The sequence below is a fragment of the Oncorhynchus mykiss genome, chromosome 10, assembly GCF_057628025.1.
Source record: "Oncorhynchus mykiss isolate SJ-2025 chromosome 10, ASM5762802v1, whole genome shotgun sequence".
In the NCBI taxonomy this organism is placed as follows: Eukaryota; Metazoa; Chordata; class Actinopteri; order Salmoniformes; family Salmonidae; genus Oncorhynchus; species Oncorhynchus mykiss.
In genome coordinates, this window is record NC_143031.1 from 50,558,408 (window position 1) to 50,574,926 (window position 16,519).

Genomic DNA, 16,519 nt, shown 5'->3' on the forward strand with positions numbered 1-16,519 from the left:
TTAGAGCATATTGGTGGTTTACCGAGACATCAGCTGGAGATAGTGCCATCGATGATTGCAATCGGCCCCTTGATATTTGATTATATAAGCTACATTTTGTCAGATAATGAAAGTTGTGAAAAGCGATAATAGACTACTGTTTGTTTCCCTGGCTGAGTTGATGAGCTGATTTGGGTCATAAGTTGATTGACAGATGTAGAACAATGAACTTTCCTCCAGTGTGGATGCTCGCCCACATTTTATAGTTAGACTATTTATAATTTGCATAGGTGGGTAGAGCACTGAAAATCTGTACATAAGTAAAATTACTTTTACTTGAAGTTTAATTTACTCCAGAAAAAGTAAAAGCCCTCTTAAGAAACTACTACCGAAAACTACTAGTTACAAATTTAGTTTTTTACACCTTATGGTCAACGGTGACAGCAAACAAAAGAGACAACAACTTAGTGCAATTGATTTTACATTAATGTATTACTTAAGCCTGCCAGTACCATCTTATTGATGTCCTCCAGCGCAGGTAGCCTCCAATGAGACTGTACAGTTTCAATTACGGTCTTATTCAAAGTTGACTTAATATCTATCAATGTGCTCGATTTCATAAAAAGATTAATGGGACTCAATTACCCTGACTGACCGGTGCCCCCGCACATTGACTCTGTACCGGTACACCCTGTATATAGCCTCACTATTGTTATTTTACTGCTGCTGTTTAATTATTTGTTACTTTTATTTATTTTATTTTTTTACTTATCTCTTTTTTACTGAACACTTATTTTTCTTTAACCTTCTTAAAGCATTGTTGGTTAAGGGCTTGTAAGTAAGCATTTCACTGTAAGGTTTATACACCTCTTGTATTTGGCACGTGACAAATACGATTTGATTTGATATTTTGAGACACTGGAATAATTACACAATTTCAATAGCTTTAATGGAAAAAAAATCACAACATCATTTCAAGTACATATGGTAAATGCGTACTAAAAAGAAAGGAGAGGTTTGCATACAATCTATTGATTGTCGTTTGACTGTTGTAACACTTACCTGGTCCTCTGTGATATTTCATTCTGAATGAAAAATAAAACAACACACTTGCAAAAAAACGTTGAGAGCCAATGAACGCAAGAGTTTTGATGAAAGCTATTTTGAATATATTTTTATTGATCAAGGCTTCGTGAAATGTTCATTCAGACGTAAAGGGGAACCAAGAGTATCGAGTACATGTAAAAAAAAAAATGTAATCACCAAGTTTAGAGTTTCATTTAAGGACAAAAAAATGTTTGATAGCCATGCCATATAGATTGCAAAATAGTTGGGAATAGATTTTTGACGTACCGATTCCATGGCACATGGTTTATGAACTGATACGTAAAACGACACCTGATTCAAAACTTAGAATTTTTCAAAGAAAATTATTATACAGATACAACCTTCTCAGCTCTTAAGATTTTGCTGCAAAGAGGCAGAATCATTAGATAATTTATTTTGGTACCGTCCATTTGTAGCTTGTTTTTGGTCACAGGTCAAGGAATGGCTGAAGAATTGCAATATTTACCTGGAACAAACCCTGCAGATAACATTACTGGGCGATCTGAAAGGTCATAGTCAATAAATCAATAATATAATAATACTTTTAGCAAAAAAATCTATTTTCAATTTATAATCTGTAGGAACAATGAGAATAGAAAGGATCAAATTGTATTGGTCACACACACGTGGTTAGCAAATGTTATTGTGAGTGTAGCGAAATGCTTGTGCTTCTAGTTCCGACAGAGCAGCAATATCTAACAAGTAATCTAACAAGTCCACAACAACTACCTAATACACACGATCTAAGTAAAGGAATGGAATAAGAATACATACATATAAATATATGGATGAGCAATGACCGAGGGGCATAGGCAAGATGCAATAGATGGTACAAAATACAATATATGAGATGAGTAATGAAAGATATGTAAACATTGTTAAAGTGACTAGTGATCCATTTATTAAAGAGACCAATGATTTCAAGTCTGTATGTAGGCAGTAGCCTCACTGTGTTAGTGATGGTTGTTTAACAGTCTGATGGCCTTGAAATAGAAGCTATTTTTCCGTCTCTCGGTCCCAGCTTTGATGCACCTGTTCTGACATCACCTTCTGGATGGTAGTGAGGTGAACAGGCAGTGGCTCGGGAGGTTGTTGTCCTTGATTAACTTTTTGGCCTTCCTGTGACATCAGGTGCTGTAGGTGTCCTGGAGGGCAGGTAGTTTTCCCCCAGTGATGCATTGTGCAGACAGTACCACCCTCTGGAGAGCCCTACGGTTATGGGCGGTGCAGTTGCCTTACCCGGCGGTGATGCAGCCCGGCAGGAAAAGTTTGTGAGGGTTTTAGGTGACTAGCCAAAATTCTTCAGCCTCCAGAGGTTGAAGACGTGCTGTTGCGCCTTCTTCACCACACTGTCTGTGTGGGTGGACCATTTCAGTTTGTCCATGATGTGTACGCCAAGGAACTTAAAACTTTCCACCTTCTCCACTACTGTCCCGTCGATGTGGATAGGGGGGTGCTCCTTCTGCTGTTACCTGAAGTCCACGATCATCTCCTTTGTTTTGTTAACGTTGAGTGAGAGGTTATTTTCCTGACACCACACTCCGAGTGCCCTCACCTCCTCCCTATATGCTGTCTCGTCGTTGTTGGTGATCAAGCCAACTACTGTTGTGTCGTTTGCAAACTTGAGGATTGAGTTGGAGGCGTGCATGGCCACACAGTCATGGGTGAACAAGGAGTACAGGAGGGGGCTGAGCACGCACCATTGTGGGGCCCCAGTGTTGAGGATCAGCGAAGTGGAGATGTTGTTTCCTACCTTCACCACCTGGGGGCGGCCTGTCAGGATGTCCACGACCCAATTGCAAAGGGCGGGGTTGAGACCCAGGGCCTCAAGCTTAATAATGCGCTTGAAAGGTACTATGGTGTTGAACGATGAACTGTAACCAATGAACAGAATTCTTAAATAGCTTGGATGACCACCAAGATGGCATAGCAGTTCAGACGTCTTTTGTCCTCGTCTTGTCGTGTCCCGTATATATATATATATATATATATTTAAAAAAAATTTCACATACCTTTTTAAATTTTCCAAAAACTCATCTCCAAAACACTCTCCTGCAACCCGCCTCACCCATTTATATTTATAAAAAAAGCATTATTTACCTCAAATCTGTAATCCTCCAAGAAGCTAGCCTGAAACTAGCCAGAAGCTAGCCAGAAGCTAGCCAGAAGCTAATCAGAAGCTAGTTAGCTTCTTTACTGGCTAATCGTTAGTATTCAGCTAACCACGGTTTGTGGTCATCAGCTATCCTTTAGCTCGAAAATCTATCGCCAGTTTTGTACGGCGCAGCGCGGCTCGGAACGGAACATACCGGACCAATTTTTCTCTCCATGTCCCTGGATTTCAACCGCTAACTATGGACATTCATACCTGCATCTCACAGCTAGCTAGCTGCTATCCGTGTGACTATCGGCTTTCGTCGATTCCGGAGCAAACATCAATTATTCCAGCTGAAGCTGAAGAGTTCCATCAATCACTCCTGGGCTACAATCACCTATCCGGACCCGTTTTACTGCCTACGCGGAGTCCCACCGGGCCTTCACAACTGGACTGCCGACGTTATCTACCCGAAGGAGTTATCCGGCTGGCTCCTCCGTCGCGACGTTACCTGAACGCCCATCTGCGGCCCGCTAACCGTTAGCTGTCTTATCGGCTGCTATCTGAATAGACAATCGGACTATTTATTTATTTATTTATTTTTATTATTATTATTATTTAATTTTTTTCTTCTTGGGCCTCTATAACTATATCTATTGTTTTTTTGTTGTTGTGTGATTTGGATTAATCCCCTCTACCACACGGAACCCCACTAATCTACTGACGGAACGCAAGAGGTGGCTAATAACAGACCTCCATCCTATGCTAGCTTGCTACCGATGGCCTGGCTAGCTGTCTAAATCGCCGTGACCCCCAAACAACCTCTCTACTCACTGGACCCTTTTGATCACTCGACTAAGCATGCCTCTCCTTAATGTCAATATGCGTTGTCCATTGCTGTTCTGGTTAGTGTTTATTTGCTTATTTCACTGTAGAGCCTCTAGTCCTGCTCACTATACCTTATCCAACCTATTAGTTCCACCACTCACACATGCAATGACATCTCCTGGTTTCAATGATGTTTCTAGAGACAATATCTCTCTCTTCATCACTCAATACCTAGGTTTACCTCCACTGTATTCACATCCTACAATACCTTTGTCTGTACATTATACCTTGATGCTATTTTATCGCCCCCAGAAACCTCCTTTTACTCTCTGTTCCAGACGTTCTAGACGACCAATTCTTATTGCTTTTAGCCGTACCCTTATTTTACTCCTCCTCTGTTCCTCTGGCGATGTAGAGGTGAATCCAGGCCCTGCAGTGCCTAGCTCCACTCCTATTCCCCAGGCGCTCTCTTTTGACGACTTCTGTAACCGTAATAGCCTTGGTTTCATGCATGTTAACATTGGAAGCCTCCTCCCTAAGTTTGTTCTATAGCACACTCTGCCAACCCGGATGTTCTAGCTGTGTCTGAATCCTGGCTTAGGAAGACCACCAAAAATGCAGAAATTTTAATCACAAACTACAACATTTTCAGACAAGATAGAACTGCCAAAGGGGGCGGTGTTGAAATCTACTGCAAAGATAGCCTGCAGAGTTCTGTCCTACTATCCAGGTCTATACCCAAACAATTTGAACTTCTACTTTTGAAAATCCACCTCTCTAAAAACAAGTCTCTCACCGTTGCCGCCTGCTATAGACCACCCTCTGGTATCCTGGAAGGATATTGATCTCATCCCGTCAGTAGAGGATGCCTGGATATTTTTTTAAATACCTTCCTAACCATCTTAAATAAACACGCCCCATTCAAGAAATTTAGAACCGGAACAGATATAGCCCTTGGTTCTCCCCAGACCTGACTGCCCTTAACAAACACAATAACATCCTATGGTGTTCTGCATTAGCATCGAACAGACCCCGTGATATGCAGCTGTTCAGGGAAGCTAGAAACCATTATACACAGGCAGTTAGAAAAGCTAAGGCTAGCTTTTTCAAGCAGAAATTTGCTTCCTGCAACACTAACTCAAAAAAGTTCTGGGACACTGTAAAGTCCATGGAGAATAAGAACACCTCCTCCCAGCTGCCCACTGCACTGAAGATAGGAAACACTGTCACCACTGATAAATCCACCATAATTGAGAATTTCAAGAAGCATTTTTCTACGGCTGGCCATGCTTTCCACCTGGCTACTCCTACCCCGGTCAACAGCACTGCACCCCCCACAGCAACTCGCCCAAGCCTTCCCCATTTCTCCTTCTCCCAAATCCGTTCAGCTGATGTTCTGAAAGAGCTGCAAAATCTGGACCCCTACAAATCAGCCGGGCTAGACAATCTGGACCCTTTCTTTCTAAAATTATCTGCCGAAATTGTTGCCACCCCTATTACTAGCCTATTCAACCTCTCTTTTGTGTCGTCTGAGATTCCCAAAGATTGGAAAGCAGCTGCGGTCATCCCCCTCTTCAAATGGGGGGGACACTCTTGACCCAAACTGCTACAGACCTATATCTATCCTACCATGCCTTTCTAAGGTCTTTGAAAGCCAAGTCAACAAACAGATTACCGACCATTTCGAATCTCACCGTACCTTCTCCGCTATACAATCTGGTTTCAGAGCTGGTCATGAGTGCACCTCAGCCACGCTCAAGGTCCTATACGAAATCATACAGTGCCTTGCGAAAGTATTCGGCCCCCTTGAACTTTGCGACCTTTTGCCACATTTCAGGCTTCAAACATAAAGATATAAAACTGTATTTTTTTGTGAAGAATCAACAACAAGTGGGACACAATCATGAAGTGGAACGACATTTATTGGATATTTCAAACTTTTTTAACAAATCAAAAACTGAAAAATTGGGCGTGCAAAATTATTCAGCCCCCTTTAAGTTAATACTTTGTAGCGCCACCTTTTGCTGCGATTACAGCTGTAAGTCGCTTGGGGTATGTCTCTATCAGTTTTGCACATCGAGAGACTGACATTTTTTCCCATTCCTCCTTGCAAAACAGCTCGAGCTCAGTGAGGTTGGATGGAGAGCATTTGTGAACAGCAGTTTTCAGTTCTTTCCACAGATTCTCGATTGGATTCAGGTCTGGACTTTGACTTGGCCATTCTAACACCTGGATATGTTTATTTTTGAACCATTCCATTGTAGATTTTGCTTTATGTTTTGGATCATTGTCTTGTTGGAAGACAAATCTCCATCCCAGTCTCAGGTCTTTTGCAGACTCCATCAGGTTTTCTTCCAGAATGGTCCTGTATTTGGCTCCATCCATCTTCCCATCAATTTTAACCATCTTCCCTGTCCCTGCTGAAGAAAAGTAAGCCCAAACCATGATGCTGCAACCACCATGTTTGACAGTGGGGATGGTGTGTTCAGCTGTGTTGCTTTTACGCCAAACATAACGTTTTGCATTGTTGCCAAAAAGTTCCATTTTGGTCTCCCAGGTGGCTTGTGGCAAACTTTAAACAACACTTTTTATGGATATCTTTAAGAAATGGCTTTCTTCTTGCCACTCTTCCATAAAGGCCAGATTTGTGCAATATACGACTGATTGTTGTCCTATGGACAGAGTCTCCCACCTCAGCTGTAGATCTCTGCAGTTCATCCAGAGTGATCATGGGCCTCTTGGCTGCATCTCTGATCAGTCTTCTCCTTGTATGAGCTGAAAGTTTAGAGGGACGGCCAGGTCTTGGTAGATTTGCAGTGGTCTGATACTCCTGCCATTTCAATATTATCGCTTGCACAGTGCTCCTTGGGATGTTTAAAGCTTGGGAAATCTTTTTGTATCCAAATCCGGCTTTAAACTTCTTCACAACAGTATCTCGGACCTGCCAGGTGTGTTCCTTGTTCTTCATGATGCTCTCTGCGCTTTTAACGGACCTCTGAGACTATCACAGTGCAGGTGCATTTATACGGAGACTTGATTACACACAGGTGGATTGTATTTATCATCATTAGTCATTTAGGTCAACATTGGATCATTCAGAGATCCTCACTGAACTTCTGGAGAGAGTTTGCTGCACTGAAAGTAAAGGGGCTGAATAATTTTGCACGCCCAATTTTTCAGTTTTTGATTTGTTAAAAAAGTTTGAAATATCCAATAAATGTTGTTCCACTTCATGATTGTGTCCCACTTGTTGTTGATTCTTCACAAAAAAATACAGTTTTATATCTTTATGTTTGAAGCCTGAAATGTGGCAAAAGGTCGCAAAGTTCAAGGGGGCCGAATACTTTCGCAAGGCACTGTAACCGCCATCGATAAAAGACAATACTGTGCAGCCATATTCATCGACCTGGTGTAACGGATGTGAAACGGCTAGCTCAGTTAGCGGTGGTGCAGCGCTAAATAGCATTTCAATCGGTGACATCACTTGCTCTGAGACCTTGAAGTAGTAGTTCCCCTTGCTCTGCAAGGGCTGCTGCGGCTTTTGTGGAGCGATGGGTAACGATGCTTCGAGGGTGACTGTTGTTGATGTGTGCAGAGGGTCCCTGGTTCGCACCCGGGTATGGGCGAGGGGAAGGTCTAAAGTTATACTGTTACACTGGCCAAGGCTTTCGACTCAATCACCACATTCTTATTGGCAGACTCAATAGCCTTGGTTTCTCAAATGATTGCCTTGCCTGGTTCACCAACTACTTCTCAGATAGAGTTCAGTGTGTCAAATCGGAGGACATGTTGTCCGGACCTCTGGCAGTCTCTATGGGGGTGCCACAGGGTTCAATTCTCAGGCCGACTCTTTTCTCTGTATACATCAATGATGTCGCTCTTGCTGCTGGTGATTCTCTGATCCACCTATACGCAGACGACACCATTCTGTATACTTCAGGCCCTTCTTTGGACACTGTCTTAACTAACCTCCAGATGAGCTTCAATGCCACACAACTCTCCTTCCGTGGCCTCCAACTGCTCTTAAATGCAAGTAAAACTAAATACATGCTCTTCAACCGTTCGCTGTCCGCACCTGCCCGGCCGTCCAGTATCACTACTCTGGACGGCTCTGACTTAGAATATGTGGATAACTACAAATACCTAGGTGTCTAGTTAGACTGCAAACTCTCTTTCCAGACTCACATTAAGCATCTCCAATCCAAAATTAAATCTAGAATCGGCTTCCTATTTCACAACAAAGCATCCTTCACTCATGCTGTCAAACATACCCTGGTAAAACTGACCATCCTACCGATCCTCGATGTCATTTATAAAGTTGCCTCCAACACTTTACTGAACAAATTAGATGCAGTCTATCACAGTGCCATCCGTTTTTTTCACCAAAGCCCCATATACTACCCACCACTGCGACCTGTACGCAGTTGGCTGGCCCTCGCTTCATACTCGTTGCCAAACCCACTGACTCCAGGTCATCTACAAGTCTCTGCTAGGTAAAGCCCCGCCTTATCTCAGCTCACTGGTCACCATAGCAGCACCCACTCGTGGCACGTGCTCCAGTAGGTATATCTCACTGGTCACCCCCAAAGCCAATTCCTCCTTTGGCCGCCTTTCCTTCCATTTCTCTGCTGCCAATGACTGGAAATCCCTGAAGCTGGAGACTTATATCTCCCTCACTAGCTTAAGCACCAGCTGTCAGAGCAGCTCACAGATCACTGCACCTGTACATAGCCCATCTGTAAACAGCCCATCCAACTATCTCATCCCCATACTGTATTTATTTATCTTGCTCCTTTGCACCCCAGTATCTCTACTTGCACATTCATCTTCTGCACATCTACCATTCCAGTGTTTAATTGCTATATTGTAATTACTTCGCCACCATGGCCTATTTATTGCCTTAACTCCCTTATCTTACCTTATTTGCACTCACTGCATATAGACGTTTTATTTTATTGTTTCTACTGTATGTTTTGTTTATTCCATGTGTAACTCTGAGTTGCTGTATGTGTCGAACTGCTATTCTTTATCTTGGCCAGGTCGCAGTTGCAAGTAAGCACTTGTTCTCAACTAGCCTACCTGCTTAAATAAAGGTGAAATAAAAAACTAAAATAAAGAGATAGATGGGAGGGGTTGAATGGAGCTGAAGGTTGGGACTAATAACAAGATAAGTAAAGTAAAACATACTGTGCCTGTAAAACATATATACAGTGCCTTGCGAAAGTATTCGGCCCCCTTGAACTTTGCGACCTTTTGCCACATTTCAGGCTTCAAACATAAAGATATAAAACTGTATTTTTTTGTGAAGAATCAACAACAAGTGGGACACAATCATGAAGTGGAATGACATTTATTGGATATTTCAAACTTTTTTAACAAATAAAAAACTGAAAAATTGGGCGTGCAAAATTATTCAGCCCCCTTAAGTTAATACTTTGTAGCGCCACCTTTTGCTGCGATTACAGCTGTAAGTCGCTTGGGGTATGTCTCTATCAGTTTTGCACATCGAGAGACTGACATTTTTTCCCATTCCTCCTTGTAAAACAGATCGAGCTCAGTGAGGTTGGATGGAGCGCATTTGTGAACAGCAGTTTTCAGTTCTTTCCACAGATTCTCGATTGGATTCAGGTCTGGACTTTGACTTGGCCATTCTAACACCTGGATATGCTTATTTTTGAACCATTCCATTGTAGATTTTGCTTTATGTTTTGGATCATTGTCTTGTTGGAAGACAAATCTCCGCCCCAGTCTCAGGTCTTTTGCAGACTCCATCAGGTTTTCTTCCAGAATGGTCCTGTATTTGGCTCCATCCATCTTCCCATCAATTTTAACCATCTTCCCTGTCCCTGCTGAAGAAAAGCAGGCCCAAACCATGATGCTGCCACCACCATGTTTGACAGTGGGGATGGTGTGTTCAGCTGTGTTGCTTTTACGCCAAACATAACGTTTTACATTGTTGCCAAAAAGTCAATTTTAGTTTCATCTGACCAGAGCACTTTCTTCCACATGTTTGGTGTGTCTCCCAGGTGGCTTGTGGCAAACTTTAAACAACACTTTTTATGGATATCTTTAAGAAATGGCTTTCTTCTTGCCACTCTTCCATAAAGTCCAGATTTGTGCAATATACTACTGATTGTTGTCCTATGGACAGAGTCTCCCACCTCAGCTGTAGATCTCTGCAGTTCATCCAGAGTGATCATGGGCCTCTTGGCTGCATCTCTGATCAGTCTTCTCCTTGTATGAGCTGAAAGTTTAGAGGGACGGCCAGATCTTGGTAGATTTGCAGTGGTCTGATACTCCTTCCATTTCAATATTATCGCTTGCACAGTGCTCCTTGGGATGTTTAAAGCTTGGGAAATCTTTTTGTATCCAAATCCGGCTTTAAACTTCTTCACAACAGTATATCGGACCTGCCTGGTGTGTTCCTTGTTCTTCATTCTCTCTGCCCTTTTGACGGACCTCTGAGACTATCACAGTGCAGGTGCATTTATACGGATACTTGATTACACAGGTGGATTGTATTTATCATCATTAGTCATTTAGGTCAACATTGGATCATTCAGAGATCCTCACTGAACTTCTGGAGAGAGTTTGCTGCACTGAAAGTAAAGGGGCTGAATAATTTTGCACGCCCAATTTTTCAGTTTTTGATTTGTTAAAAAAGTTTGAAATATCCAATAAATGTTGTTCCACTTCATGATTGTGTCCCACTTGTTGTTGATTCTTCACAAAAAAATACAGTTTTATATCTTTATGTTTGAAGCCTGAAATGTGGCAAAAGGTTGCAAAGTTCAAGGGGGCCGAATACTTTCGCAAGGCACTGTAGGTTAAGAACTTTTTTGAAAGAGCACAGTTTGAAATATATGGCAAATAGATATCAAACCAGATGGACATCATAAATATTTTACCTTAATTTAATTAGGCAAGTCAGTTAAGAACAAATTCTTATTTTCAATGACGGCCTAGGAACAGTGGGTTTCAGGAGTAAGTTCTTTGTTTCTGGCAATTTTGAGCATGTAATCGAACCCACAAATACAGATACTCCAGATACTCAACTAGTCTAAAGCTAGCCAGTTGTATTGCTTCTTTAATCAGGACAACAGTTTTCAGCTGTGCTAACAATTGCAAAAGGAAATACGCCTTTTTCTTTGCAACTCTGCCTAGAAGGCCAGCATCCCGGAGTCGCCTCTTCACTATTGACGTTGAGAACATATCCTGTAGCTTAGCATCTGTCTGTCCTGTAGCTTAGCATCCACTTCACCGGACCATTACTGTATTGAGTGTGTCACTGGTAATTCCTGTTTAAGTTTTTGCTTCTAATCAGGAGGATATAGTTATGGTCTGATTTGCCAAAGGGAGGGTGAGGGAGGGCCTTGTATATGTTTCTATGTGGGGAGTAAAGGTGATAAAGAGTTTTGTAGTTGCACAAGTGTTAAAATTGAGGTAGAACGGATTTCCATTTCACTGCATTAAAATCACCAGCCACGAGAAATACCGCCTCTGGATGTACATTTTCCTGTTTGCTTATGTCCCTATACAGCTCATTGAGTGCGGTCTTTGTACCAGCATCGGATTGTGGTGGTAAATAGACAGCTACGAAAAATATTGAAGAAAACTCTCCTGGTAAATGGCATGGTCTGCAGCTTATTATGAGCTATTCTAACTCAAGCGAGCAAAAACTTCAGACTTCCTTAACATTAGAGATTGTGCACCAGCTGTTGTTAACAAACAGACACAACCTCCTCCCTTCGTCTTACCCGAGTCTGCCATCCGGATTGAATAACCAGCAAGATGTATATTATCCATGTCCTCTTTCAGCCACGACTCTGAGAAACAGAATATTCTAGTTTTCAGTTCCTGTTGAAAGGACAGCCTCGAACGGCGCTCATCCAGTTTGTTCTCTCGTGACTGCATGTTCGGCAATAGAACAAAGGGCAAAGGCAGTTGATTTGCTCGTCAACATCGTCTCGTCAAGTACCATTTCTAGACAAGCAAACATCAGTCTCGACGTACTGTTAATTAGGATAGTACAATACACAACGTGCAATTTTGAAATATGGTAGTGCATCAGCAGTTTCCCTTTTGTTAAGACAGTCACTCAATTAGCCAATGTCAGCTAATATTTTATAGATTGCTGGGTAAATTAGTCTAGCCAGCTTTCTAAACCTTGTAGCAGTCATGGCTGGATTATTGACCTGGCACGCAAGGCAAGTGCCCAGGGGCCCTGACCTCCTGGGGGCCCCCATTGATTTTGTTAGTCACTCTCACTCAGATATCATATGAACATGGCATAAGTCATGGCAAAATGTGTAGAATTGCAAGAAATTAGTATTCAAAATATCCCATCCTATGGCTAAATGTGTAGAACTTCAGGAAATTCGCTTTAAAACTGCAATATTTTCTCTCCATGCCATGGCAAAATATGTATCATTGCAATATAATTGCTTTAAACTGCAACATTTTATCTAAGCCCCATGGAAAAAGATGTAGAATTGCAGGACATTAACTTTAATTAAAGCTGCACATTTCTCTGTCCGCAGCCAAGAGATAGGCCACTAACATGTTTTGTCCATGAGGTATACAACCAAATCTTGCTTAGGGTCCCAAAAATGATATAAACTTTATTTGATTAGATTGTGATGTTAGGCGAGGGGAGGCACATTATCCTCCGATGTAGTAAACGACTTTTCTTATACTTATTTCTTCTCTTTTTTTCTCTTCTGTCCTCTCCTCTTCTGTCCTCTTCTCCTCTTTCGTTCAGTCCATCCTAAGAAGAAGAATAGACAGACGTGCGTGAGGAAGAGTCTGATCTGTGCCTTCGCCATGGCCTTCATTATCAGCGTCATGCTCATCGCGGCCAATCAGATGCTGCGGAATGGCATGGAGTAGCCAATCACAATGTGAGCCTGGGGAGTGGGCGGAACAGTATTATAACCTCACTTCCTCTCTCTGCAGTGAAAAAAAAAAGGAAGACAGAGCAGCCAGAACCCAAACACATCTGTGAAGGACAACTATATGTTCTTTTAAATAAAGTTTGTTGTGATTTATACCGTAAACAGACGAGAGGGTGCAAGGCCTGATGGACAACAACGTAAAACGAAAAGCCATTTTTTTCAAGTCACTAGGAGGACTTGATTAACATAGATAGACTGGAAGGGATGCAAAGCAATCGTTTTATATTTTGTGGGGATTATTCCTTTCATTTCTGTATCAGAGAACGCCAGGCGTTTAAATTAAGATTGCTTTTCTAATCTCCCATTTAAAATATTTTCTAATCAACAGCAATCTATTCAATATGCAGCAGGTGCTTTGAGCCATTCCTGAACTTTTGGTTCTGGAGTTCATATTATTTCAGGAAGGCAATATCTGAGGATACTGATACTGTACTACTGTTTAATGTTTTAAACTGTATATAAACATGTTAATCTGTTCATTTTTAAAAAATTATTGTACTATCTTATATTTAGATTGTACAGAGTCACTCAGCTGTGGACATTCTACACATTTATTTTTACACTGTGACAGAGGTGGTTTGCATCTTAAGGACAGACTTGGGTTGGCTCCCAGAGCAAACACCAAGGCTTTAGCTCTGCTGACTAACATAGTCTTCAGTAAAATAGTTGACCTTCTACTGTACACCTGACATTCACTCCCTCGCAATGTTCTTACAATATAGTTGACTGTCTATTTGTCTGTCTGTCTGTATACACTGCAATGTGACTGTGGATATTCAAAGGCACTGTATGTATGTAGAGTATTTACCATATGTCGTGTCATTCTACGTGTCCATAGGACAGTGTGCTGTGTGTGTGTGCTAGACTGTCTATGTTTGGTCAAGGTTGCTGCCTGGTGGCTATGGAGAGAACTTCACCCACATGCTTGGAATTTGAACCACGGATAACACAGTTGTGGTCTAAAATGTCTTTGACCAGGCCCGATTAAGATTGCTTTTCATTCCAGGAGGCTTTTGGGTTTTTCCACTTTTGCCCTCGTTCACTCCCCTTCACAAATCTGATAGGACTAGATGGTTGAAAGCATATGGTGCAAACTCCAACACCTATCCGACCTGAAGGCTTGGTGGAGCTTTTTCTTTACACCTACTGTACCAATCTAGGGCCAATATTCATGAAGCATCTCAGAGTAGGAGTGGTGAACCATTACCACCTAGCGGATTCATGTCATTTAAACTGCTGGCCATAAGACTCACAAAGCGTCTGAGTAGTGCTAAGAAGATACATTTTACTCTTGCTCTTATGGGTGAAAATAAAAGCTATGCATGAAGCCTCTTTCGTCATTAGAGTTCCACCTTGTTGACAGATATTTAGGAGACCTCATGAGCTGTCCTAACCAGTTGAGGGACCAGCGGGTGCCTTGAAAAGAGAAAATGCAGCGAGTCAGTGGTTCCTGCACCACATGCAATTGCTTTGGAGTTGTTAAAGAAACGTTTTGATATTTAATTTATATACGATCAATCCATAAATAATCTGGACCTACATGCAACAGTATCTCTTGCCAGTATCTCTTGCCAGTATCTTGGCCTATTTAACATGATATGTCTAAATACTTATGACAGGGGTATTCAACTCTATCCCTACAAGGTCTGGAGCCGACTAGTTTTCTGTTCTACCTGATAATGAATTTTACCCACCTAGTGTGCCAGGTATACATCAGTCCCTGATTAGTGGGGAACAATGAATAAAAGCAGTGGAACTGGCTTTGAGGTCCAGAGTTGAGTTTGAGGGCACTAGGCTAACAAAAATATATATATATTTTGATTATTTAATTACCTACATCATGCTACTTCATGTTATCCCTTTGGAGCACAATATCACATTCTTAAAAAAAGATGCCCAAACATTGTATGCAACGTTATCAGTAAGATTCCTACTGTGCCAAAGCGATTTAGAGTTGCTAAGTGGGAGTTACGTGCTATAGAGTTCACAGCTGGAGATGCCTCATCCCGTTTAGTTAGTCCCGTCCAATAGTGGCAAGTTTAGCTAATGAAGTAACTTCGTCAGTCGTGTCCACGCATGACCAGAATGACACATTGATGAACCGCCAAAGGCCCCTATGTCACAAGTTACTGGAATACATTGGTCACTAATATCTGTTGGAAAAAAGTCTGGTTATTACCACACAAATACTTGCTTGTTAACAAGGTCAAAGAGGTCTCTTTCAGAATGATCCATAAGTATTACCCTGCGAATCATTACCTGAAGAAACTTTAAAAAATACATTTTAACATTGATTGTACTTTTTGTGAGCATCCAGAAACAGTTTCACATTTTATTTTGGCATTGTCTACATGTAAAACAATTATGGAAAGATATTCACAAATTTATAATTGTTAATATTCTTGATGACTTTTTTATGGGAGAATGTGCTGCTCGGCTTCCTTAAACAGAATAAAGATAAAGAAAAACAATTTTACCTTATAAATCTAATTGTGCTAATTGCTAAATTTCATATTCATAAATGTAAATTCACTAATAAAAAAACACACTTCTGTGTTTTCTATAAGGAATTCGGGCAATACATTAAGACCATTATACATTCTTCTAATAAGAATGTTGTTAAAACAATCTATATGTGTGCATCTTTTAAGGTCTTTGTATAATCTGTCATTTGTTGTACCCCCTAGCATATGTTATTATTGTCTGTTTGTATACTTCTTGTATGTATACTGATTTTTCTCCAATTAAATTTACAAAATTAACCGCCAAAGGCACACCCCATTTCTGAGGAGCTGCGGAGCTGGACTGTAATTTGTGCCCAAAATCGACCTTTAATATTATCGTAAACCTTAATCTGATCTGGGAGTTTCTGTTGATGTCTTAAAACAGGTTTTTAACAAGATTCCTTTTACCTTTTTTCTGAGATGCTTTGTGGATATGAGCTCTGGGGACATATGTAACAAGCAGCTCAGAGTAGTGCTGATCAAGAATCAGTTTTGTCTTTTATATCACAATGAATAGAAAGATTACATGGACAGGACAGAGCTAATCCTAGATCAGTACTCATACTCTGCTACACTTGATACATACAGCCTCTAAAATCCACATACTGTACACACTGTAACCTGCTTGGCCATGGAAACCCATTTCATGAAGCTCCCGACGAACAGTTACTGTGCCGACGTTGCTTCCAGAGGCAGTTTGGAACTCAGTAGTGAGTGTTGCAACTGAGGACAGATGATGATTATTATATATTCAAAAGTATGTGGACATAACGGGGGAGAGAGGCACAGGGAGGGTTGTCAATATCACTGGCACAGAATTGGCAATTGCAGTGGTGGAAGGGGGTGAGCACTCGGCAGTCCCATTCTGTAAGCTTGTGTGGCCTACCACTTTGTGGCTGAGCAGTTGTTGCTCCTAGATGTTTCCACTTCACAATAACAGCACTTACAGTTGACCGGGGCATCTCTAGCATAGCAGAAATTTGACAAATTGACTCATTGGTAAGGCTATGACGGTGCCATGGGGTCAGTCTCCTGCCAATGTTTGTCTATGG

General features: G+C 41.4%; 1 protein-coding gene and 1 long non-coding RNA gene across 2 annotated transcripts in view; both read left to right on the forward strand.

Annotated features, from left to right (window-relative positions):
* The window catches only part of LOC110534209 (calcium-binding protein 8), an 84,284-nt gene extending 70,840 nt beyond the window's left edge, over window positions 1-13,444 (forward strand). The window contains exon 6 of the mRNA XM_036933321.2: window positions 12,771-13,444. Within this exon, the coding sequence (XP_036789216.2) occupies window positions 12,771-12,898 (128 nt within the window). The 3' untranslated portion in view covers window positions 12,899-13,444. The remainder of the gene's footprint in view (window positions 1-12,770) is intronic.
* LOC149980048 (uncharacterized) overlaps window positions 1-16,519 on the forward strand; it is a 242,647-nt gene that overhangs the window by 217,375 nt on the left and 8,753 nt on the right. The gene's annotated exons all lie outside the window — the stretch shown is intronic.